Source organism: Pelodiscus sinensis, chromosome 21 (assembly GCF_052426305.1).
Source record: "Pelodiscus sinensis isolate ZL-2025 chromosome 21, ASM5242630v1, whole genome shotgun sequence".
Lineage (NCBI taxonomy): Eukaryota > Metazoa > Chordata > Testudines > Trionychidae > Pelodiscus > Pelodiscus sinensis.
The window spans coordinates 19057433-19081732 of NC_143072.1; the positions used below are offsets into that span (position 1 = coordinate 19057433).

General features: G+C 41.8%; 1 protein-coding gene across 5 annotated transcripts; it reads right to left on the reverse strand.

Moving 5' to 3' along the window:
• Window positions 1-411: 411 nt before the first annotated feature.
• On the reverse strand, window positions 412-17379 carry VEZF1 (vascular endothelial zinc finger 1). Of its 5 annotated transcripts, none has more exons than XM_075904792.2 (7): window positions 17155-17379; window positions 9872-10677; window positions 9181-9244; window positions 8018-8201; window positions 5738-5878; window positions 3480-3524; window positions 412-3159 (listed from the first exon to the last, which is right to left on the reverse strand). In XM_075904792.2, the coding sequence occupies exons 1-7, from the start codon at window positions 17185-17187 to the stop codon at window positions 2732-2734; spliced, it is 1701 nt and encodes a 566-aa protein (XP_075760907.1). In that variant the 5' UTR covers window positions 17188-17379; the 3' UTR covers window positions 412-2731. The 5 variants fall into 5 exon arrangements, with proteins under 5 accessions (XP_075760907.1, XP_075760910.1, XP_075760911.1 ...); XM_075904795.2 differs by having other exon boundaries at window positions 9959-10677; window positions 17155-17374; XM_075904796.2 differs by having other exon boundaries at window positions 9980-10677; window positions 17155-17370.
• Between the last annotated feature and the right edge of the window lie 6921 nt (window positions 17380-24300).

Sequence of the window (24300 nt, forward strand, 5' to 3'; positions counted from 1 at the left end):
GTAGCTTGAAATATTCTGTGTGATGGCAATATAAGTAAAATTAATGTCAGAATAAGGAAAGCAGAGGAGCACACCGCAGGAGAACAATTCATATACAGTAAAAAAAAAAAAAAAAAAAAATCAATGTTTACCCAATTAGTTAATGCAGCCATTTAGATATAAATCAGATAAATTTGAACTGAGCCAACTAAAAAAAAAAAGGACGAGCCAATACTCCTTCTCTGTTCAGTTGTACTTTCTGCTAGGAACAGTATATGGTTACTAGTTTCGGAATTAATCGAGACATTCATTCTCTATCACAATGGGGAATTTCCTAGCATTTAATGAGTGTTTGTTAAGAACTGAAACATGACTATCAGGGCACAGAAGCTGACATTCATTTTCAGTTTTACCTTAATTGACAACATACAATTAAGTTCACAGTTGTTTATTATATAATTAATGGATAACCATTTCTAGTACACATTTCCATATTGGTTTTTAATGCCTTTATTTTTTAAGATCAGGGACTCCCAAACTTCACCCATCTGGGAGTCACAGTAGCAGATTGCCAGATGCTAGAAGGCTGTACCTAGTTTGTAAAAATGGTGCAAGTTGATATAATTTTCATCTGTAATACAAAGGAATAGGGCTTGGAGACTACAAATCCCAGCATGCAATGCTTGACCACAATTAGGCTGCAAAGGAGAGACAGTGACAGACTTTGTTGAGCTGCATTTGCTTACATGCCTTATTTAGGCCACATCAGTTTAACTCACGTAGCCGCTTGCATGCAAAGCTCTACTGTGGAAAACAAAGATCTTTGTACTGTTGCAGTAAAAACAATGGTAACAAAGTCATAGCTACATATTCTTCTCTACATTTTTGTTTATTGAGACGAACTAATTAAAAGGCACAAACATAGGGCATATGTTTACATGGACATTATAACAAACATATACATTAAAAGTGTAGGAATGTGTTTCCTTTCTGCTAAACAGAAAGTTCCTAAGCTTTTATATATACAAAAGTTGTACAATTTGATGTCCTAAAGTACAAAAGATCATTTATAAAATTATTTTACACTAAGTTCTATTTTTTGTTTTACTATGTAGTCCAAGCCCCTAGAACGATTTTGCACAATGAAACAGAGATACCTGTCACCTGACCTAGAAGCCTGGTATTTGCTGCTTGTACTGACATGGCAGGGTATCAACGGAAGCAGTCGATCCTGTGAGGATTCTGTAAGATGCATACACACTAATTTCCATTGCTTTCAACTTCATTAAAATAAAATAAAATCTCAACTCCTCAATTTTCTTTTTTAAATGTAGAGTCTTGGTTTTAGGGTGTCTTTTTTAAACAAAGCTTTAAAAATGTGAATATGTGACATGATAGTCTAAAAAGTATATCTGTTTCCCTAGATTTTGCTTTCTACTTTATGTACAGATAAACAGTCTAAGAAATAAAAAGCACATGTAGTTTTAACATGTGTAACCATTTGTGGAATACTTCTAGGCTGGACAGCTCAGACTGTCACCCCAAAACCACCACAAATTTATAGAAATGTGTTAACACAATAGAAGAATAAAGTAAAAATGTTTGAAAATATTTACAAAGTGGAACAGATTTGCACAACACTTGATTAAGAAATACGGGAGAAATTAAAAGATGCTCTTGGCTTGTCCTGAAGGGGCATCCTACCTAGTTAGTGGTTAGAATAAAAACTGTATACAATTTAATATAAGACAAAAACTTCTAGTGAACAACTAACACGTCTGTCCCCTGCTGCAACATCAACAGGTTCTGAGTGGGAGAGAGAGGGCATATACATCACACCCCAGCGCTTCCAGAGTCTTCCAGCTTAAAGCAATATTTTATACGATTCAAAGCGTTCCTTTTGCTCTTAGGTAAGAGTCCCATGAGGTTCTGACTGCTCAGAGACCATGTTTACGCACATTTCAACTCCTCTTCTGTCAGCCATGGCTGTTTCTTACCAAACATTAACAGTTTAAAAAAAACGTTGACTACAATGCTACATTTCCTTAGGGTAATATGTTGGGTAATATTTACATCTCCAAATATCAGGTCACAATCCCTATTATATGTAGAAGTTAGAATGATAAGTTATCATATGCTTTGCATATCAGAGTTGGTATCACCTTTCCCATAGGGAATGCTGCCTGAAATTACCATATTCCCAAAGGTAAAATGCATATTTTCTCCAAAATGCATTAAAAATGACAACATTGTAATGCATTTACTCATAAAAAAAACATTAACACAGACAAAGATACTACACTAGCTCTGAATCAGTGGATTTAGAACCGGCAAGTTAAAATTAGCCATCCACCCTGTCAACCATATAGAGGGGTCTTTGCTAGTGTTTAGATTAAAATCATTTCCTACTTTATAATTTCTGGGATAAAACAGTAATGCTGATTTTTAATGACTGGTTTATAACTGTGGAAAGTAACCACCTGTCCTATTTCAACATTATCGTTAGCTAATGGTAAAACTTGTCTTAAACGAAGTGACAAATTACAAACTCTAGTTTGAACACGATGAGCCAAATCAACAGGGAAAGACGCTATTATGGTCTTTAACTGGTGCACGTTGCCCTGGTTTAGTTTGACTTTATTATTATATTATTATCATCATCATCATCATTATTATTATTAATTATTATTAACTACAAAACTGCTGGTAAGGATTCAGTTTTTAATCCCCTTTAATACTGTTTAGAGATTCTTTACCAAGGAGGAGATGTGGGCAAGGCCTGAGGCAGGAAAGGCATGCTCTCTACCGGTCTCATTGCTATATTTAAAGGACCTGCTAATGTCATTGGTGTTGGGAGATTCATAGGAGATGTTATAGTGACTGGATGCGCTATATTCACAGGAGCAGTTACTGGGGTAGGTAAATTGACCGGTGTTGTGAGCGTTAATGGAGATGTCATGGATAATGGACTTGTTATGGTTACAGGATGCCCTAGGTTCATCGGACTAGATATATTAACTGCACTTGATACATTTACTGGACTTCTCATGCTCATTGCAGCTGCCACTGTGACTGGGTTTGTGATAGTCCCAGAAGCCACAGAGGACGTTATATTGAATGGAGTAGTAAGAGTCACAGGCGTAGTAGCAGCAGTGGAGGTTTGGCACAAATTAGCAGCTTCTAAAAATGAGACATAAAAAGACAAAAAAGTTTTAACACATAAAAAAACATGGACAATATTTAAAAGAAAACCAAACAAAAACAAGAACAAGTTCTGGAATAATTTTCTTTAGAAAATATTAGTAAGTTAACAGTTAACATTCTACAGCCTACAATAAATATAACTTTCATGCAGCTCATCTGAATTCAAAATTCTTTCCTGAGAAGTCAAGTGAGGTTGTCTTATAAAGAGGGTTTTGATGTTCACAAAAACAGTATTGTACAAATCAGTAAAATCCTCTCAAGAGGAACATTATAAGTAGAGAAGAGTGTGTACATACCGAATGGTACGTACTCTATAGCCTTCTCAAAGGTGAATTGACATTCTGTGAAGGTTTTAAAAAGTCATTATTAGGGACTGATAAGCAAAGCTAATGTCAATGTTTACCTGCTTATTTCAGTCTTAATTATTTCTGCTAAATTGTTCCACTGATCGTGGTTAGTTTACCTTAGCAATTTTCAAGTATACCCAGTCAGTAGATCTCATAACCCCCATTATCTCCTCAACTGTAACATTAACTACAATTCCACGCCAGTATTTTACTGTGTTTTGCAATAGAGACTATGGCTGAACAGGCAAGAACCAAGAGGACCCTGCATTGAGATGGAGGATCTTGGGTCTGTTCCCAGTTGGGTCTAGCAAGGGCTGGACACTTTGTGGAGAAGATACAGCCAGGCTCCATGGAAGAGGCAGATGACTCCACTAGATATCAGCACCACCTGCTGGTTAGCCATAGCACAATGCTCCAAAAACAGAAGCGGGCTGGTGGAGGTGGATAAAAGAAAGGAATGACTGCTAAAGAAACCGACAAAAATATATTCCGTATCAATGTAATGGCATTTTTAAAACCGTGTCTTATTTCACATTTGTAGAGTCGGACACCATGCTCAATCTATATCCATACTTCAAGAGGTAAACTACGAGCCAAGAGTCCACCCTTGCCATGCAGGCTATCCAAATGTACTAAGACAGTGTTTTTCTTTACAGAGGCATTAACCCCAGTAGAGGGTCACTGTTGACTATTCGGGGTCAATATTCAGGTGTGGAGGAAAAAAAAAAGTGTGTGAGGGATTTAAAACAATTGTAACAGATATCTGAAATTAAACCAAACTGCTCAATTTAAAAATTCACCTGCGGAATTGCAAAACCAACACAACATGTGGTGCTAATGCATGAGAACCAGCACGAAAAGGACCATGAAACAACAATGGAACTGCCTGGTCTAGTTTCATCTTCCAAACACCCTCCCGACCTCGCCCCAGATATTAAGGGTGCTCTTCCGGCACCACAGGTTTTATTGAAGAAACAGTATCACTGTGATACTTACTGAATAACTTGGCACAATACCTTCCCCACACAAATGCCGCTCCCTCCCTTCCACCCACTTTTCCCTTTCTCCCCCTCCCTTCCTCTTTTTAATAAAATGGTCTTTATAAAATCATTGACCAATAGATATGGTAAGAAAGAAGGAAGTAGAAATAAAACAGAGAATGAACAGAACAAGCCTCACTTTGGTTATCCCCATAGCACTGGCACACTAGCCAGGTAAATTCTAATATAAACAGTAATAACTGAAGAGTAAGACAAAAAGATTAGGCTGTTTCTAAACAGCCTATCACAGAATTAGAAAAAAAACCTTTGGGGCGGCAGCAATCAGAAAGAGAGTTAACTGCCCTGTAATAGAAAAGGAGGACTGGACTAACTGATGAGAGTATGGAAGAACTGTGAGAAGTTTGACAGGAAAGATAGCTGGAGAATATTTATGGTTCAAAATTAAGAGTTAATGAACAAGAGTAAATGTACAGCAGGAATTAATTATAAAACATTTAATCAGAGGGAGCCACATGATAGAAATTAGAAACCAAATGTTGTGAAAAGAATGAACTAGAGGTAATTGGAGATCTCAAGCTGCACTCCAAGTGAGAGAGTAAACTGAAGCAATCTATTCCTTACGCAACAGGCATAGTGAACAACAAAAGGGTACTATTCAATGTTGAATACAATAGGATAGGTAGAGGTAAACCCTGTCTTGGCAATAGTAACTGTAATCTAGTTAATTTTGTAATTAGAAACATGACACTAAAGCAGTGGGGAAAAAAGTGAGTCTATGAATTTCACCAGACTTTGGGCAAATAATTGTGCAATGGCTATAAACAAATGTAATACAATGGAAAGAACAGAGGGGATATGAAAGAAATGTTTAAATGGAACCTGATGTCTACACAAAAAAATGTGGGATGTGTGAGCTCTAACAACTGGCTGATGTTTTAAAGAAGGGACAGAAAACAGACAGAAATCAAAGGCCAAATTCTGCCTTTGAGTGCAGGCACAGCTCCCATTAACTACAAAAGGAGGTTTCTGTGCACATTCAAGGGCTGAATCTGATTGAAGCTAAGTAGTAAAGAAGTTCCTTTGAGAAGTGAATTTTTATGACGAAGAATTAAATTTGCGTACGTCAATCCACTTTTTTGCCATTTCACATTCTAATCTATTTTAAAATAAATGAAATAGATCATAGATTATGTTATTTTGTTTTACCTTTCTTCCTTGCTTTGACGGCCTCTTCCCATAATCTCAGAGTCTCTACCTGCTTTCCAGGCCAGCTTGTTACATGTTGCTGCTGCTGTTGCTGCTGTTGCTGCTGCTGCTTCTGGTTACTGCTCTCCTCACTCATGCATGCTATGCCAGTCAAGTAAAAAAACACACAAATTCACGTTGGAAATGTATGCAACTTTCTACTTAAAGGATGAAGGCTTTTGTTTACAGTTAAAAAACGTGTCAGACTCTTATAAAAGAGCAAGATATGAGCGATTGAAAAAACACATGATTAGCGCTATATTGCTGCAAAATTACCTGAGATCTAGAGAAGTGCGAGCTATGAACTATCTGATTTCTTTCATAGTGGGAGACATCTCAAGGATGATAAAGAGAATGAAATACAGGACTTTAAAATGGAATGGCTTCTGCAGCACAAACAGATCCGATTTCTCTAGATCTCAAGGAAGCAGCTGAGTTAGGTTAAAAACGGCATTCATTATTTAAAAAGACTCCCCTCTCACCATCTTGAAATCAAGATTAAAAATATTTTTAGTTCACCTTCACATCAGAAAATAGCTATTTACTCCCTGACCACATTGCTGCTCCTGCCACTTTCATCACTGCCTTTGGTGAATCCCATAATATCTCCCGTAAGCTGTTTAGTGTCATTGAACTGACACTGAAAAGGCAGAGCAGTTGGTACTGTAGGAACAAGGACAGACTCCAACAACCCCACTCCAAAAATAATTCTTATGTTAATGTTAGGCTACGTCTAGACTACATGCCTCTGTCGCCAGAAGCATGTAGATGAGGCTACCAGGCATAGGAAAACAAAGCGGCGATTTAAATAATCGCCGCTTCATTTAAATTTACATGGCTGCCGCGCTGATCCGATCAGCTGTTTGTTGGCTCAGGTAGTCTGGACACGTGGGTGTCGACATCAAAGGCATTTGTCAACCACCCAGGTAAACCTCATCCCAAGAGGCATACCTGGGTGGTTGACAAATGCCTCTGATGTCGACACCCACACGTCCAGACTACCGCGCTGAGCTGACAAACAGCTGATGGGCTCAGCGCGGCAGCCATGTAAATTTAAATGAAGCGGCGATTATTTAAATCGCCGCTTCGTTTTCCTATGCCTGGTAGCCTCATCTACATGCCTCTGGAGACAGAGGCATGTAGTCTAGACGTAGCCTTAGTTTAAACATCCAATTCAGTAAACATTTGTCAAGCTTACTAGATATTCCAACTGTCCTCAAACTTCTAGGTATATATATAAAAAGCCACATTAAATATGAACTAAAAGGCAAAACACTGAAGGTTTTAAGAACCAAATTTTCAAAAGAACCTGCAGGAAGAGGGTTAGACATCCAGCTCCTTTAGATTTCTTTGAAATCTCAGCCTAAATCACCAACATGATGTGTAGATATAAGTGTTGCGTTTTGGGGTTTTTTTGTTTGCTTGTTTGTTTTTAAAAAGAAAGAAAGCCAATCTCTCCTACACTTACTGGCCACTCCAAAAAAGTTAGGATTCAGCATTTCTGCTGAAGTTATTCACAGATTTTAAGGCCTGAATTTCACAATCATCTAGTCTGACCACCTGTACAGCTCAGGCCAAATTAGCACCAATGCCCAAAACATATCACACAATACAGGAAATGCTTTGCTTTAAGTGCTTGTTTTGTCAAATACTTTGGGGGGGGGGGGAAGGGGGAGACACTGACGGCATTGATCCAAGGCTCATAGAAATCAGTGGGAGTTTTTACATTGGCTTCATGGAGTTTTAGATCAAGCTCTAAATCCTAAACATAGGACTTGCCAAGTTTTCAAATATTTTGCTATAAAAGGCAAATGTGTCATTTTCAAGACTACACACATTCTGTTATGGATTTAAACTCCTAGACATTTTCCCCTTCTCCCACCTTTAAGTTTTGCTGTTAACGAAGTAGTTTAGGATATATCCAAATGTACTCAGAAGTTGAAAGACAAAGGCATTAGGCTCTTCATACTTTAATGTGAAGAACTATTCTCTCTCACTTCCTCACCTCAGAGCTTTCCTCTAAGAGGTAAATCAATACTCCTAGTCCTAGGCCAGCCCCACATACCCCAATGTGTTGATCTGAAGCTTTGAAAATGGATTCTTCATGGAAAAGACCTATTTTCTGATAGGTACAAACATCTGAGTCACACGTGTATTCTACATTAAGAAAGTCAAAGGTAATTCATATTGCAAAATGTTTAGAACACAGAAACTAAAAGTGTTTTTAAAACGTGCACCTACTTTTACTGATGCCTTGTTTACAGGTATTACAGTTGATACTTTGGCTCTGCCCATGTGTCTTTAAGTGGCTGGTGATATACGCTGCACTCAGAAGTTTACCACAGATATTACATGATACCTTTCCTTCATGGCGCACCATGTGTGTCCGCAGTCTGTCTTTGGTGGCAAAGGCAGCAGTGCATGTCTATATGAAGGACAACAGCATTTTTTAAGTGTAGACCATCTTAATTCACTGGGGACATGTCCATTTAAAAAACATATTTGATTTTTAGGAGCTACTGTACCCTAAACATGTCGACAAACCTTTTGATTTTACATGGATTTACAGTGAAGCCCAACTCAAGCAACCACTTGAGAGGGGGAACATAATTCAATTGCTTAATAGGAATACTTTATACTATTGGGACAACTTTGGAGCAATCTCTTGAAATAGAAGTTTGTCTTGTAATCTTAAGTGATAGATGGTTTGTAACCGCCTACAACAGACAAGAGTGATCTCTTATACAGGCTTCACTGTATATTTCCGGTTATGATTATTTTTTGTTGCTCTGTTCCAATCCAAAAATCAGGAAAGAAAACAAAAGCATTTCTTTAGAGCTATTCTTTTAATTCAAAGCATTTACTTATAATATGATGAGTCACTAAACAGGTTGGAACGAGCATGGATGATGCCAAATGAAACCACAGAATAGTTGAATTGTTCAAAACTAGTCAAGTACTGTATCTTGTTTTTAATCTTCAACTTACTTTCATCATGACAGTTTGCTTTCGATTTCAAGCAAAATACTCTATTTTCATAACGGCCTTTACCTACAAACATTGCTAAACAAATCCCACATTGCTTCCGCCAGCAATCAGTGTCAATTTGAGGATTTAGTCACACTGGTTTTAAAGGCAAATTTGAACAACAGGGCTCTGATAATATTCTCCAAAGAGCAAGTAAGATTCCATTCTTATAAATGCTAGGAAAATCATATGCTTAAGCTGCTTCTACACTGGGATCATAGCTACAAAACACAAACCACAAGTGGGGACAGAGCCTTATTCCAAAACTTGCATTTAAGGGAACCAGGTAAATCAATATATTCCTTGGTGGAATACTCAGTGGAAGTTGACTAACTGTACAATAACTTATGCTGTTGATAAATCATGTTAACCCTTACTTGGCATTTGAAGGGTCTCTCTGTCGAGTGAACGTGTTTTACATGACAGCTTAAGTGATCGGGCCTGTGAAAGAACAGAGGTACAGAACAGAACATGTACTGTTACAAATAGACAGCAATGAACATTGCATGGATTGCCATTTTCAGCCCATCCCCCTTCCAAGGACAAAAAGAAGTCTCCCCTTACCTATGAAGCAGCCCATTGAGGTGCAAAAAAGTTACACTAGGACCAAGTCAGCAAAGTTTAAAACTCAGCCATGTGTCTATTATACACCTGGAAGTGCTACAGTTAGTGAATTTTTAGTACTTGTAAAAAAGGAGTTGCATTAACAGTCCTAGAGATGGATGGTCACTCTATTAACAGAACAAGATACAGCCAGCAGCAATGCAAGCTTCCCCACACTGCTCTGCCAGTGAACCCCAATCTTCATCTGGAAGGAGTTATGTTACAGGCAAGACGACAGATCAGTCTCTATGCCCAGTTCAATCCTTGTCCCTACAAAGACTGTATTAAGGGGTCCAGCTAGCACCAAGTATGATGTGGACACCTTTCCACCATGACCTGGACTCAGGCCATCAAGTCATTTCAGAACATTGAATAACGATCAAACAGTGACAGCATTTAGACATGACAAAATTGTCTTAGATTGAGACCCACACCCTAAGTAAACAAGGCTCTTTATCCCCTCACCAATCTTCTAAGATGTCTGGTTCTCCTAGCCCCTTGCTATGATAGTTTAACCCTTCTTGATTACGAAAAGCCAATACTTGAGCTCGCCTGGGATTTTCTACATGGTACCTCGAGAAGCCTTTTCCACAAACACCACAGGTGTATGGTTTGGTGATGCCACCTTCATGAGACCTCACATGATAGGTCATGCGGTCCTTCCTCTTGAAGCGCTGATTGCAAATTGGACATTCAAAAGGTTTTTCATCCGAGTGGGATAACTTATGCCGATTGAGGTGGTACACATCCCGAAAGGCTTTTCCACACATCTCACAAGCATGGTTCTTCTTAACAGGCTTGCTGGGCTTCTTCACCGTCTGAGTCACAGCCATGGCTGTTGCACCAGCACTGCTGCTGGGGTTGGTGGCAGAAGAAGATGTAGTGACCGTTGACAGGATGCCTGCGATAGTTGAAACCAGTGAAGTTCGGCTGTTGTCGCCAGCAATAGTTGAGATTAGGGGCACCATTGTGGTGGGAGTTTTCTTTGGCCGTGACACTAACTTTATCCCCGTGTGGCAGGACTCATGGCGCCTCAAATGGTAGCTGTCCCTGAAAGCTTTGCTGCAATATGTGCATACAAAGGAGGTTTTAGGTTTTTCCTTTTTAATCCCAACAATAGCATCCTTCAATGTTTCAGGTGCAGGCTGAGGTTTCTGGGTTATTGGTAAGGGCAGAATCGGCTTCTGATCAGGTGGTTCAACAGCAGAGCTCAGGAGGGGCAGCAGACTGTTCTGTGCTGCCTGCTGTTGGTGATGGGAGGCTTCGTGTGCCTAAAAACCAAACAGTCACACTTCAGAATTCCTGTTGGCAGGCGCTCACTTTGACATGCTCAGAGCATTTACAGGAAAAGGAAAGCAAATCTTAGATCAAAAAGTCACTGAACTAACAAGTGCAAGAAATGATACAAATCTCCCTAGAATAGTTTGTCATAGGATAAACCACTTACACTTAAATCCATGTGTTGTGAAGATTCTGCAGTGCACAGGTGCAGGAAAGTACAATCAAGTCAAACAATTTTTTAAATCTCCTGAGGGCAACATTCCTTATGGCAAATGACCAGGTATTAGTCAGGCCTTTTAACAGCATATTGCTTGATTTCTCTCTCTGTGACACTCCTACATAAGTGACTATACAAGCTCTACAAGACTAAACAAGATCTACATACAGAGACTATACGAGATCTGTGATGGCAGATTGTGTGGTCAACCCCTTCAGAATATCCATAATGTGTCAGACAAGTGTTAACAGCCTGCTGGATGATTATATTTAAAAACCCTGTAAGAATTCAACTGCAGCCCCAGTGAACCAAGAGGAGATGAGGCATCTCACTTGAATATATCTGTTTGCTCTACTTTGCCAGTGCTGAGACCCCATTTAAATAATTTGCATCAAGAATTGTCACATTCTAGATTTAGTAATTTCCAAAGACATTAATATCCTGATTAAGATGTTCTCAGGTGCTCTTTGCTGCTAGAAATTTGATTAAAAAAAAAAAAGAACATCTTGCTTCTCATTACTCTTTCACAAAAGAGTGCTCCTCATCAATAAGCATAGGAATCTGGTCATTTCTGGAGCAAAGACTTACAACAAATATAAGTTATTCTTTAAAAAAAAAAATGTAATTTGACATGCTGACAAACCTGGACTGCTGCATATGTGAGGATAGCATTTTAAAAAAAATCAAATCTCTGCTATCTTACCACAGTGAACATGCCACAACTCAGCTGTACACTCTCCTACCTGAGGCTGGTGGTAGAGATGGTGTGGGATATCTATATTGGACAACTTGTGTTTTTGCAACTAAATTGATTTAAAACTGATCTAGTTACACCGGTACAAAGACCTGCTACAGACAGACACTCAAACGATTTAAATCGTGCTTAAAATTATGTAGCATTATGTAACAATAAATGTAACATTAAGCCAAATAAATTACAAGCATGATTCAAAACCACTTTAAGGGTATCTACAATAGGGCTTTGAACCACTGTAGCTAGAACAGTTTTAAATTAATTTAGTTACAGCAGTGCAACAGAACAGGCCTGTGGCATGAAACTGATCTTACTGAAACTTGTATTTCCATTAATGCCACATCTTTCCAAGATTACTTCTATGTGTTTTCCTTTATTGTCATATGAACCTCATCTTACATGGTCTTGTTTGGAACTTTGCAAGTTGACTACAATTAGGTACTGATTTAGTCTTCAGGACTGTCAGCTTTTATTTTGAATCAGGATGTACAGCATTATTAAGCATATTCAAATTCAGATCCTTTCAGCTTTACCCAATAGCCAATTGCTTAAAGCCCTTTGAAGACTTTACTATTTACAGAAACAATCTGTGACTTTCTATTTTGGTGGCATCCAAGCTTTCCTTCTTTTGCCTCTACAGAACATCAATAACCAGGAGCAATGACTACAATATTAAGTACATCCAAGTAAGGGTTTTAAGACCTCCACGCAACACACTCCATTCATTCACTTTTATATTCCCACGTTCACAAACCCTAAAGCTTCAGACTGTAATGATGTTCTTTGAAAATGAATTGAAAGTACACACAAGCCTTAGCCCACGAGAATGAGAATACCTGTTCTTCAATAGTCTCATACTACAGGTGGCCCCCGACTTGCAACGCGATTGGTTCCGTGGCGTCGCAAGTCGGGGACGTTGTAACTCAAACCCTCATTTATGATAGGTGCCGTGCGTCATCGTAAATGCGGGCCGAGGACATAAGTTGGGGGTTTTCTTTCAGCCCCTTCCGCACTTATAGAAACGGTTGTAAGTGTAGGGGGTCAGAACTCAGGCAGTTAAGAGTAGGGGGCCTCCTATATTTGGTGGAGATTGGTTCACAACTTAGCTCAAGCTATTCTGTATGAAGGTCCATGATGTTACCTGCTTTGATAACTACAAACAGTTGTGGTGACTGGTCCATCTCCCTGTACTTTTTAGGTCTATTCAGAAATTTTGGATGCAGCAAATATGTTGAGTGTTATCAGGGTAAGTGCAGACATACCAAGTGCCTCAGTTAATGATTCCTACCCCCCCCCTCACACACACACACACACACCGTTGAAGTCTGGGGAAACAAGGCATTTTTGGTAGGTGGTACAAGCATGGAACGCCCTCATTGCCTGAATTTGCTAACTTAAGAGTAATGGGTCTCAAACAGAGGTACCCATGGGGGAATTCAGAGATCTTCCAGTGGTACATTGACTCAGATATTTGCCTAGTTTTACAACAGGTCTCAAAAAGCACTAGTGAAGTCAGTTCAAACTAAAATTTCATACCTCTTATTTATACTGCTCTATAGATACACTACACACTGAAATGTGCCTATAATATTTGTATTCTAATTTATTTGTTATAATTACATGGTAAAAAATGAGAAAGTAAGCAATTCTCAATAATAGATACACTTTTGTATTTTTTGTCTGATTTTGTAAGCAAGTAGTTTTTAACTGAGGTGAAATTTGAAGACGTGCAAGACAAATCAGGCTTTTGAAGGGGGTACAGTGGTCTGGAAAGGTTGAGAGCCACTGACTTAGAGCAAGGATAAGCTCATTCTTCCATCAAGTTTTTGCATAACCTGAGTGATACTTTGTATTTTTATTTCTCTTGTTTTATAAGCCTATGCTTATTGACAGGGCTCGCTGAACCGCAGCGAGCCCCGCTCGCCAGCCACGCTGTCCAGCGATCTGTGCATGCGCAGATCGCCCGAACCCGGCTCTTCCGGGTTACAATCTACTCGCCATGGGCAAGTAGATTGTATTATTTGTCGAGCCCTGCTTATTGATTTGTAGTATATACAGATGCCACAAGGGGTACAATATAAAACACAAGTTCAATAACATTTAATGTACTAATACAATTTTAATATTTTTTCCAGTTGCCTTGACCAAGATTTTTAAATCTTATACAAATAGCATCAGCAGACACTTAAATAGGAGCCTTTTCCAGACAAGGCTATAGTAAATATATTTTCACACAGAGCACAAATGGTTAATATCCTAAGATAGCTCAAGATATACAATTTCACAGGGAGAGCTAGCAGATCGGATAATAGGGAGTCCAAATCCTTTGGACAAGGTTCAAAATTAGGCAGTTTATGGACATTTTTAAGCCTTAAAGAACCATTAGCGTTGCAAGGTAATACAATTATTTCTGTTGTTTCAATGTAAATGTCTGACATGAAACAATGTAGGCTATCTGTTATGAAGCCATCTATTACACAAGGCTGCTTTTACCTTGTGCTCTCAGATACTCCACTGCAACGTTCCCTTTAATATTTTCCATCCATGTGCGGAAAAAAATGTGTACGTGCACTGAGGCATGTGCAGATGTGCACCACCAACAGAAACACATGCTGCCAGCTGTGGACATTCTGTCAATCAGCTGGGCAACACCTGAATATCTCTTGGGTGGCCGCCCAAGCACTCAGCTTATAGAGAGCAGTGTGCTCCCCTGTTATTACCAATATTGCCTTTTTTTATTTTAACAAAACCTGTCTGCAACAAGCAGTATTCCTCACTTTCCAAGGCTCCTTTATACTAGAGCTTTCTAAAAAAGGATCAGACTGTATCTTCCCCTTGCTGTTAGAGGCGAGAATGCACCTGTTGTCTGTCTTTTGCAAGTCATTATCATTCACTTGTAGGTCACTGTTTTACTGGACCTAGAATTAATGTGAAGTCAACATCTGTGATGTTTTGATTGCCTGGAAAAAGTCTTCCATGCAAATACAGTATTTCCCCCACTAAGCAAACTTTCTTTCCCTGAGGAAAGCAGAAAAAAAAAAAAGCCTATTTCATGACCCAGAGTACTAGGATGTGGCACTGTGCACTTCCAGTGCCAGAGGCTAAGGGATTTTTGCACTGGAGCCTTAGTGTCAGAACAGCAAATTAGCATCAATGAGTCATATCTTGAATGCCGGATTTGATGGATGATTTCTCCTAGTCTGTTAACAGATAAAACTTTCACTTTCCAGACAGGTACATAGTGGTTTTCAAAATACATATCTAATGTATATTTTCAAAAGGTAAAATTAATCAAGATAGCACACATGATCAGTATCTTTATTAGAAAAGGGGGGATAAAAATTCACTGTTCACATTTAATTGCCATTAAAACTAAAATTAAGACATTTAATCATTTCCACAAAGCCAACAGGCTGAGAATTACAGTTATCTACACAGGGTTTAAAATATTTCCTTTAATTATTTTTTAAAATATCACAATTGAAAACCACATGAAGTAAATGTTGCCTCAAATATTAAATACTGTTCCAATAATTTAAACAGTTACAAAAAAATAAGATGAGGCTTTGTAAAATTGATTTTGAATTCTGAGCCTGCTAATGATTTTCTGGAAGGGATGGGGTGACGCAGTGACAAGGTTAAAATCTCCCCAATCACCATTGTATGTAGGTACATTAGGGTAACAGCACTGTAAAACATTTGTTTTATCAAAATAACTCAAGACCTACCCAATATTCATTACAAGGGTTTCAAGATTTATTTTCTGAAAGGACTGAAGAGGGAATTTCCATATCACATCTTTAGAAAAATGCTTACTATTGATGCATTATATTTTTGAGACCGTAAATTGCTGACTCCTTAATAAAGTGAATACCTACCACAAAACCAAAACAAAGAGTTTGATGCCAGTATTAAAAAACCCTACTAACAAGCAACTGAATTGCAGATGCTTAAAAGTATTGCTTACTATCTGTGACGAGGGATACATGAAATAATTATAAGATCCCCCATTCTAAATATATTTTCAAGAACAACTATTCTTAAAGGTGCAAACAGTATGCTGACAAGATAAAATAGTTGCTAACTCAAAAAAGGGAGATGGCCTTAGAATAAGGAGATAAACTTCTTGGTGAAGTTTACATTCAAATCACAACTGCCCACTAGAGTGAGAAAAATTATAAATCCTGATCTAAACTGCATGTTATCACCAGCGTCCTATAGTTTCATATACTTATAGTTTATTATCTTTTGTATAAATGAATACAAAAAAATTAATATGAAATAAGAGTTTGTATATTTGCAGTAGCTCAGACAGTTACGTTTGTTCTCTAAGAGAACATTCTAAGCGTGTTTTCAGAAGCAGAGCACCCAAGTGAGTGACTCATCTCTTAGTACTTGCAGGACTATTATTTTTCCTTTACAAAGAAATGCTGCATTCTCTCTCCAGATTTATTCATTCCATTCAGGTTTTCAAACAAACGTCATGTTTTGTTGTTTTTAAAAAGCTAGCCAGGACATCAAATAAGCAAGAGGTCTAGGTTTGTAATTTTCAAGGTAAAATAATCCTCTTTGCAAAAGGTGATGCCTGTGGCTTTTTTTTTTTTCCTGAGGGGGAAGAAGAGGATTGCAATTCCATATTTTACATTTTCAAGATACAAAGTGGCAGAAGGTTTCAGAGCACAGGCCAGTGAGTGAAAGATCCAGGTTATAATTCATAAAAACAAGAGCCAGAGAATGTTTTTGTGGTATATTCACACTTTGTATTGTATTTTAAAGCATTCGGGCTGTCTTGAATACAGACAAAAAACAGTGACTCATTTTGCAAGAGGAGGGATTATTCTCGGCTTTTCTCTGTACCGTTTCTTACTATTCTCTTTAGTACTCAGTTCTTAGGAAGATCCATCTCCCGCTCCCTAGCTGAAATTAAACCCTATTTTAAATGATTACAATAACCCTCGGCATTCAGTCACCGAGGCAGGCTGTTTAAAGAGGGATTAATTTATTCTCTCCCATGCACAGTGCTTGCTCCATGGGGGGATTTCTTTTTGGGGGAGGAAGAGAGAGGAACCCCGCGATGATTGTTATGTGCAATACAAAAAAAATTAAAAAAGAGGGAAGACCGTTTTTCACAAAAAAAAAAAAAAAAAAAAAAATGGGGAGGGCAACACAATTTTTTGGACACCAAAAAAAAAAAAAAAAAAAGCGAGCAGCCCTCCCCCCCGCGCCAGGGATCCGCTGCCGCCGCAAGGAGGGGCAGGCTGCTCAGCCAGGCGCGCTATAGCCGGTCCCGCGCAGCGCTATAGCGCGGGATCACCCCCCCCCCCGCTTCCCGCCGGCCTGGAAGGGGGGGCGGGGGGGGAGGAGGCCGGGCGGCCGCGCTGACTGACAGTCGGCGGGCCTAGCTGGAAGCCCCGCGCTGGGCTGCGGCCGCTGCCCGGGGACGTAGCGGCCCCGGCCGGTGAGCGAACGGGGGGTCCGGCCTCCCCGCGGCCTCACCTGGAAGAGGAACGCGGTCCAGTTGGCCTCCATGGCGGGGACTCCCGGGCCTCGGCGGCCTGGTCGGCGGCGGCGGCTCCGGCTCGATCCCCCCTCCCTCCCCCGGGCCCCAGCTACATGGAGCCGACAACAAAGCGGCGGCGGCGGCGGCTCAACATGGCAGCGCCGAGCGGCCGCTTCCGCTAACCTCCGGGCCGCACCACTGCGGGAGCGGGGGGGAGGGACGGAGCGGGCCGAGCCGCCCGCCTCAGCCCAGCGGAGGGGCGCCGGCGCCCCGACCCTCGCGGGGGTCCCCCTGACGGGCTGGGCGCGCGGACGCCTGGGGGGCCGCCCTTCCCGCCGCTTGCCGGAGCCCCAGAGCGCCCACAGCCTGGCGCGCCCCCCCGCGGCCCGATCAATGGGACCGTCCCAGGCTGGGGAAGCTGAGCTCGGGAGAGAAGATGGAGGAGAGAGAGGAGAGTGTCCAGGGCTGGTCACCTCCTGCCCACCCCCCCACCGGGCATACGGGACGGGGGGCTGGGGAGGGGGGACAGGAGTCTCCCCATGCCCTTCCAAAAAAAATCAACCCTGCCCCCGCCCTCTCTCCCGCACCCCCCAGTAGCTCGAAAGGAAACAATTAAAAATCCATAATTAATTGGGGGGAAATTAAAAGTTTTTTTTGGGGGGGGGGAACCTCCTCCTCCAGGCAGCACCTGCACCAGCAGGTGGAGATTCTGCGGCACGCGCTTCCCATGCATGATGTCACCATCTTTTTTTAAAAAAATTATTCCACTCTTAAGTAAAAACCCCTTTAAAAAGAGAGGAGCCACAGACGGAGTGGCTGATGCATACAGCTGGCAGCCAGATTTATCCCTGATGATGGCATCCCAAGGAAATCGTATAAGGTGTGTCTGTGTCCTTGTGAAACCTGCACTGAAGAATAAATATGTCCAAGAGGGCATGATGCCCAAAGTGATGGGTGTTTTCCCCCTAACAGCATCCAAACTGGCCTGTTGATGCAGTGTTGCCTCTTTTTCTATTCCAAACCTAGACATAATTATTTGTAAAAAGTGTTACACAATTAGGTCAGCCTCACATCATCATCCAATGCTCCCTGTTATCTACTGGGCCCACCTGTGGCTTATTTCAAAGGCCAGATCTTACTTTGTGTTCTTAGCATCACAAGTCCCACAACAAACTAGCAGTCCTGGGTCAGTATTTTCACAATAATACATAATTCAATTGGTTATCATTTGACACACAGTGGGTATATGCTGTGGTGTCACTAATAGAACATTGTGGGTTGTGTTGCTTGGATAAGTTTCATCATGTATTTTTCATATATTTGCATAGGCACAGCCACTGGGTGGGGCTTGAAATCTCCCCTTAACTTTTTCCTCTGCTGCTGCCACTATCTCCATCATAACTGCCACGGTTCTATATTTCATTCCTAGTTCCCTCTTTTCTTCCCAACCTTCACACCAAGCATTTTCTTATGATGACCACACTTTTGTAAAGCTGGGCCTTTATTTCCCTAAAAGGGAGGTGGTTTAATGCTATTTAAAACAGGGTTGTACTCCTGCCCCATATCTTATTTTCAGTGCAATTTCTGTGGATTGTCTAAAGTGCATCCACATGAATACATGAGATTTATACGTATTCAAGCACTTACCCTAGTAGGCTCATTTGTATCCAAGGTATCTCTAATGCATCATCTAGATGCAAATTAATGCCACAATCCCACAACCTCTAAAATATGTGTTTATCTTTAAATGCATGAGCAGGCGCATTAAGGGCCTACTTAAGTGTTAATAGATTTGGGATCTAATTGTTGCATTGAGTTCACCACTCCCTGCCATTGCTTAGTTAAGTTGCTCTTATTTATGTACGTTCCTACTCTAACAATAGCATAGAAAGCATACAGCAGGCACCGTTACAGATCTCACAGATGGCAGTTACACATTTACAAATATAGTTGTACAAATATAATGGTAAAGTCAAATAATGAAGCACTGCAAATTGATTTTTTTAAATGGTACCCACTGCATATGGTACTTCACATAAGAGAACTGTTTCTCCTAAGAAAGCTGGAAATTGATTTGCAAAATCCTCCTGTGATACCCTAGTCAACCCTCTTTACTCAGGTCAAGGTCCCATTGACTTGGAGTCTTGGGTGCACAATGAGTGCAAGATCCATCAGCAATTTCTTGAATTCATTCTTTAGGACGAGAGACCATAATCTACTATATATTTGAGAGACGTTGTTTGTTCAAGAACTCCCAAACAGTAAGAGCTAGGACCACCAAATTTGGTATACAACTTTATCTTACAACTTAAAGTAAAGTAAGGGTTTGGTTATGCCAGAGACAATGTAATGTGGCAATGGAATTGCTTCTCAGAAAACCACACAGAAAAGAGACAGAATCACCAGGCAGATGAAAGGGGCTGGCAGGAGGTACCCCCCCTGCAATCCAGGACTGCCCCAGCCCTGAGCCTCCCACCTTCAGGCATCCTTTAAGGGAATCATATGGGGACACTGCTTAGTTATCAGGGATCAAGAGGAAAGTACACAGTTTGTTGCACTCTTCCCTCTGGCTGGGGAGTGCAGGGGGCAGATGAACCTGGACCTGTCCCAACCAAGGCCCTAAGCTGCTGCTGTGAGAGGGGGCTAGGGTCGCCCCAGCCTCATCCCCAGCCTTACCCCCAGAGCAATGATTTAAATTAAGCACAGACATTTTCATTTTATTTGCCAAAAAACAAAAATTAATTGAATTAAGGAGCCGAGCAATGTCGGGTAAATTTTCTTGTGGGTGTACAAGAAATGCTTGTCACCACTGATTCATTGGGAGCTTGGCTTTAGAAAGGAGGAATCAATAGGGCCCCAGCATAGTAGGTTTTCCATGCTACTGCATGCACATACCCTCTCCTATTGTGAACAGTGAAGTGTAAGGGATCTATGAAGGATAAGTGTCTAGTCCTTAAAACAAGGGGCTTTAGTCAGGACACCCAGACCCTATTCCCATTTCTGCCATTGATTATGGAACCTTGGGCAAATTCCCTAGTTTTTAATAGTATGTGGGTGTCTCTCCTCTCTGCAAAATGGGAATATTTTCCCACTTTCTGCAAACATGGTGAGCTCTAATTCTATTGATTCAATCTTGTGCTTTTATGACAAAATCTTGTAATATTTGGGGTTTTTGAAGAGCCAACTTCCAGAATCAATCGATTTCATAAGAATCTCTGCTTTCATTAAAAAATAGTTTGTAGATCTTGTGGTTGGGGAAAAAAAGCATGCAAACATGAAGGCTCAAAGGCTCAAAATTAGAAGGCAAATAAAAAGGAGACATCAGTAATTTTTTAATGGCCTTTTTGGAGCCAATCTCTTCATATTTGGGCACTTGACTTGCTTTTGAACACTTGGTCACTACAGTAACACTTTTTTATCCTTGAACAGTAAGTGCTTCCTCCCTATTTTTATTTTTAAAGCCTAGTATGCATTTTGAAAATTCAAGGCTTTAAAGAGTAACCCATTATGGACCCTTATAGCTTTTTTGTCAAGGCGTGGCTGGTGTTCTCTGGCTGATCAGTGCCACCCAATTTCCTTAAACAAAAAAAGACAGCGTAAAAGACCCTTTTTTATGTGGACCACGACAAAACAAACGCAACAGCCAGGTTCAAGTATCATTAGTGTATATTTTAGCATATTGTCCTACACATGCACTTTTCAATAAAAAGGGGGAGAAGGCAGCCATTGGAATATTTTAAACAGCCTTATTTGGGGAACACAAAAATGCCAAGCCAACGCTCATTTTCACACCTAACCTTTTCATGCCATAGTCACACCAGTCAGGAAAATAAAATCTGCGTGGGGGCGAGAAAGGCCATTATTAGTTAATGCTGCCCCCCTTTTAAAAAGATAAACTGAGTACTCAAATTCTCTTCCCTTCACTTATTAATTATCTCCCTGTTTACACATTATCCCTGCTGCAATGAGGCAGCAACATGCCCACTCTTTAGATCTGCTAGCCGCCTTGGACTGGGGAGAGGCAGGCCCTGGGGGGCCCTTTTGCTACTGGGGTTAGGATTTCTTCCTCTCACGTCTCAGCTGACCTGTCTTCTCCTCACTCATTTACAGGGAAAACAAAATACAGGACTATGTAGCACTTTAAAGACTAACAAGATGGTTTATTAGATGATGAGCTTCCGTGGGCCAGACCCACTTCCTCAGATCATTTACAGGGAGGTTCCCTCAGAGGATTAACCTTGGGGGGGGGGAACCCCATAGAAGCCTGTAGTGTCCTTGAATTCATGTATTATTATTACTACTATTTTGCAAGGTGCATTTCCCTGGGACACTGAACAGCTGCCTGCGTGACCCTGCCTCCGAGCCAAGCTTTCCCCCCAATGCTCCTCTCCTCTGCCCCCTCGGGGTTAAACACGAGCCGGGGAGAGGCGCAGCTTGAAGAAGCGGGAAGGGGGAAGAAACCCGAGCCGGGCGGCCGCCGCCTCACAGCGCCGCGTTCCCGCCTCCGCCTCCGCTTTCAGTGAGCGGCGCTGATTTGCGCCGCGGCCCCCCACGCGCTCCCACCGCCTTTCGATCAGCCGCAGGGGCGGGCGAGGTAGCGGCTTCCCAGCCCGGGCGGGCCCACGAGGCGGCGGGAGCGCGTGGGGGGGCAGGGGGCCGCGGCGCCCATCAGCGCCGCTCACTGACAGCGGTGCCACTTGGCCGCCCCGCGCGCAGGCGAGGGAGAGACACAATGGGGCTGGGTGCGCCGCCTCCGGCAGGGCTGTGTCCGTTCCCGCCCGCGGCCCCCCAGCCGCCTGCTTGCACACGGCAGCAGGAACAGGGGCCGCTTTGTTCGCTCCTCTGCGCCGGCGGCCCTCGGCGGTGTTTGAAGAAGCGCGGGGCGGGAGGAGAAAGCAGCGCAAGACCTCAGCGGAGCTTGATTGGGCTGCTGCCTCCCCCCTCCCGCTTTGCAGCGTTTTCCATTCTATGCAGGGTTTACAGTGTGGTTCAATGGCTCACCACCACCCCCCCACACACACACACACACAGGCTACGTCTAGACTGGCGTGATTGTCCGGAATTGCTTTTAACAGAAAAGTTTTCCCTTAAAAGCATTTTCGGAAAAGCGCGTCTCGATTGGCAGGACGCTTTTCCGCAAAAGCACTTTTTCCAGAAACGTGTCCGTGGCCAAGCTAGACGCGCTTTTCCGCAAAAAAAAGCCCTGCTCGCCCTTTTCGCGATGGGGGCTTTTTTGCGGAAAACAAATCTGAGCTGTCTACACTGGCCCTTTGGCGCAAAAGTTTTTCGGAAAAAGACTTTTGCCCGAACGGGAGCAGCATAGCATTTCCGGAAAAGCACTGACAATCTTACATGAGATCGTCAGTGCTTTTGCAGAAATTCAAGCGGCCAGTGTAGACAGCTGGCAAGTTTTTCCACAAAAGCAGATGATTTTGTGGAAAAACTTGCCAGTCTAGACACAGCCACTATGTTCCAGCTCCCCTGCACGCCATTCAGAATAGGAGCCGGACTCCCCCACCCCGGCCCTACCCCACCACTGAAGTCACCCCCACACAGAGACCTCTGGTGGAACGGTGGCTGCCGAGAGCATTAACTGGGATATTAACTGGCATGTGCGCCCGCCTTTCTTTTTGATGTATGTAGCACGCCTGGCGTTTATGTGGCGTGAAGTTGAACTAAAACGTTTAAAACCCTCCAAAATAACTAGTTATAGCTGAAAAAAGAATAAAAGTTTTTTTTCAGTTACAGACTAATACAGCTACCCCCTCTGAAACGTTGTTGAAAGCTAGTTTTTCCTTGTTTTGCTAGTGGATTATTGGGAACTCTCAGATTTATATTGTCAACTCTCTGACCTTCACAGGAAGGGAAGGGATGCTTCAGGTTTTAAAACAGCTCCCTCTTTCTAGTACTTTGCTTCAGTAGATCTCAAAGATGTTATTTCTCCAGTCTGTTCCTTAGCCATGTGTGAAACAGGTCAAAACATCTCAAATAGTCTGACTAACATTTTTCCCCTCATTTTTTCAGCTCTCAGGCCCTTATGAGGTGCCCAAAAAATCTGAAATTAGAACGACACAGCCTTTCACGATAGACGATTTACCGTTTGTTTCATGGAGTGCACACAAGGGCCTGTGCAAATACAGATTCTGCACCAGAGAAATCAGGCCAGGTCTATACTACAGGGGAAGGTCAGCTTAAGGTACACAATTCCAGGAATGTAAATAATGTAGCTGGAGTTGACATACCTTAAACTGAACTTTGGCACTGTTCCCACAGTGAAACACTCCTGTTGACTTGCCTTACTCCTTGTGAGAGCGAGCGGGGCTGCCCTCAGCGTTTCATTAAGCAGGTCTTTACTAGACCCACTAACTCGAATGTCAGAAGATCAATTACCGCAATGTCAATCTTCACGCAAGTCTAAATGTAGCCTAAGTCTTATATGAAGGGGTGAAAGTAATTTAAAATTTCTTGCAGGTACTGTCCTATTGCAACCAAGGTCCCTGCCAGCTCTTTAAATAGGTCCCTGTTCGCTTTTTGCTGCAGCTCAGCCACTTCTTGCCAGAGCTGTGCACCAGGGTACACCCGCTTACTTTCACCTCTGTTTATATGCCAAGTGCTTTATCCTATGGGCAGCAGCTCAAGACTCGGGAGCAGCTAAACAGTGTCATTTTATTACATCCATGGGACATTTGGACAGAGGATTTTATAAAGAATTAGAGAATTTCTCTGTTCTTGGTTTAGGCAAAGCTCCTGTTTATAGCAGCCTAATAACAGTATGAATGTGGTTCCTTTAACAGTGTGGAGATGGATTTCTCCCTGCTCAGAAATAGTTAGAGATACCCCCTGCATCATCTGTAGGCTTGCAATGCTGAATAACTCTCGGCAGTTCCTGCTCATGGTTCAGCTCTGTGCAAGCTTTTCCTTCTTTGTATTACAGTGGCACTCCTGGACTGCCACCCAGCCCCCAAGAGCTTCCCCTCTTGCAAGAGTGCTCGAGAGGTGCTGGGCAAGCATCACAGGAATGCTAATGGACTGCAATTCTGAGCTGCAGTAGCCCTTAGTTCTTGAGCCTCTTTCTAAAAGAAACTGCCAGTCATTGTGCAGCAGATAGACAGAAAGACTGTGCAACAGATGCCCTCCCCTCA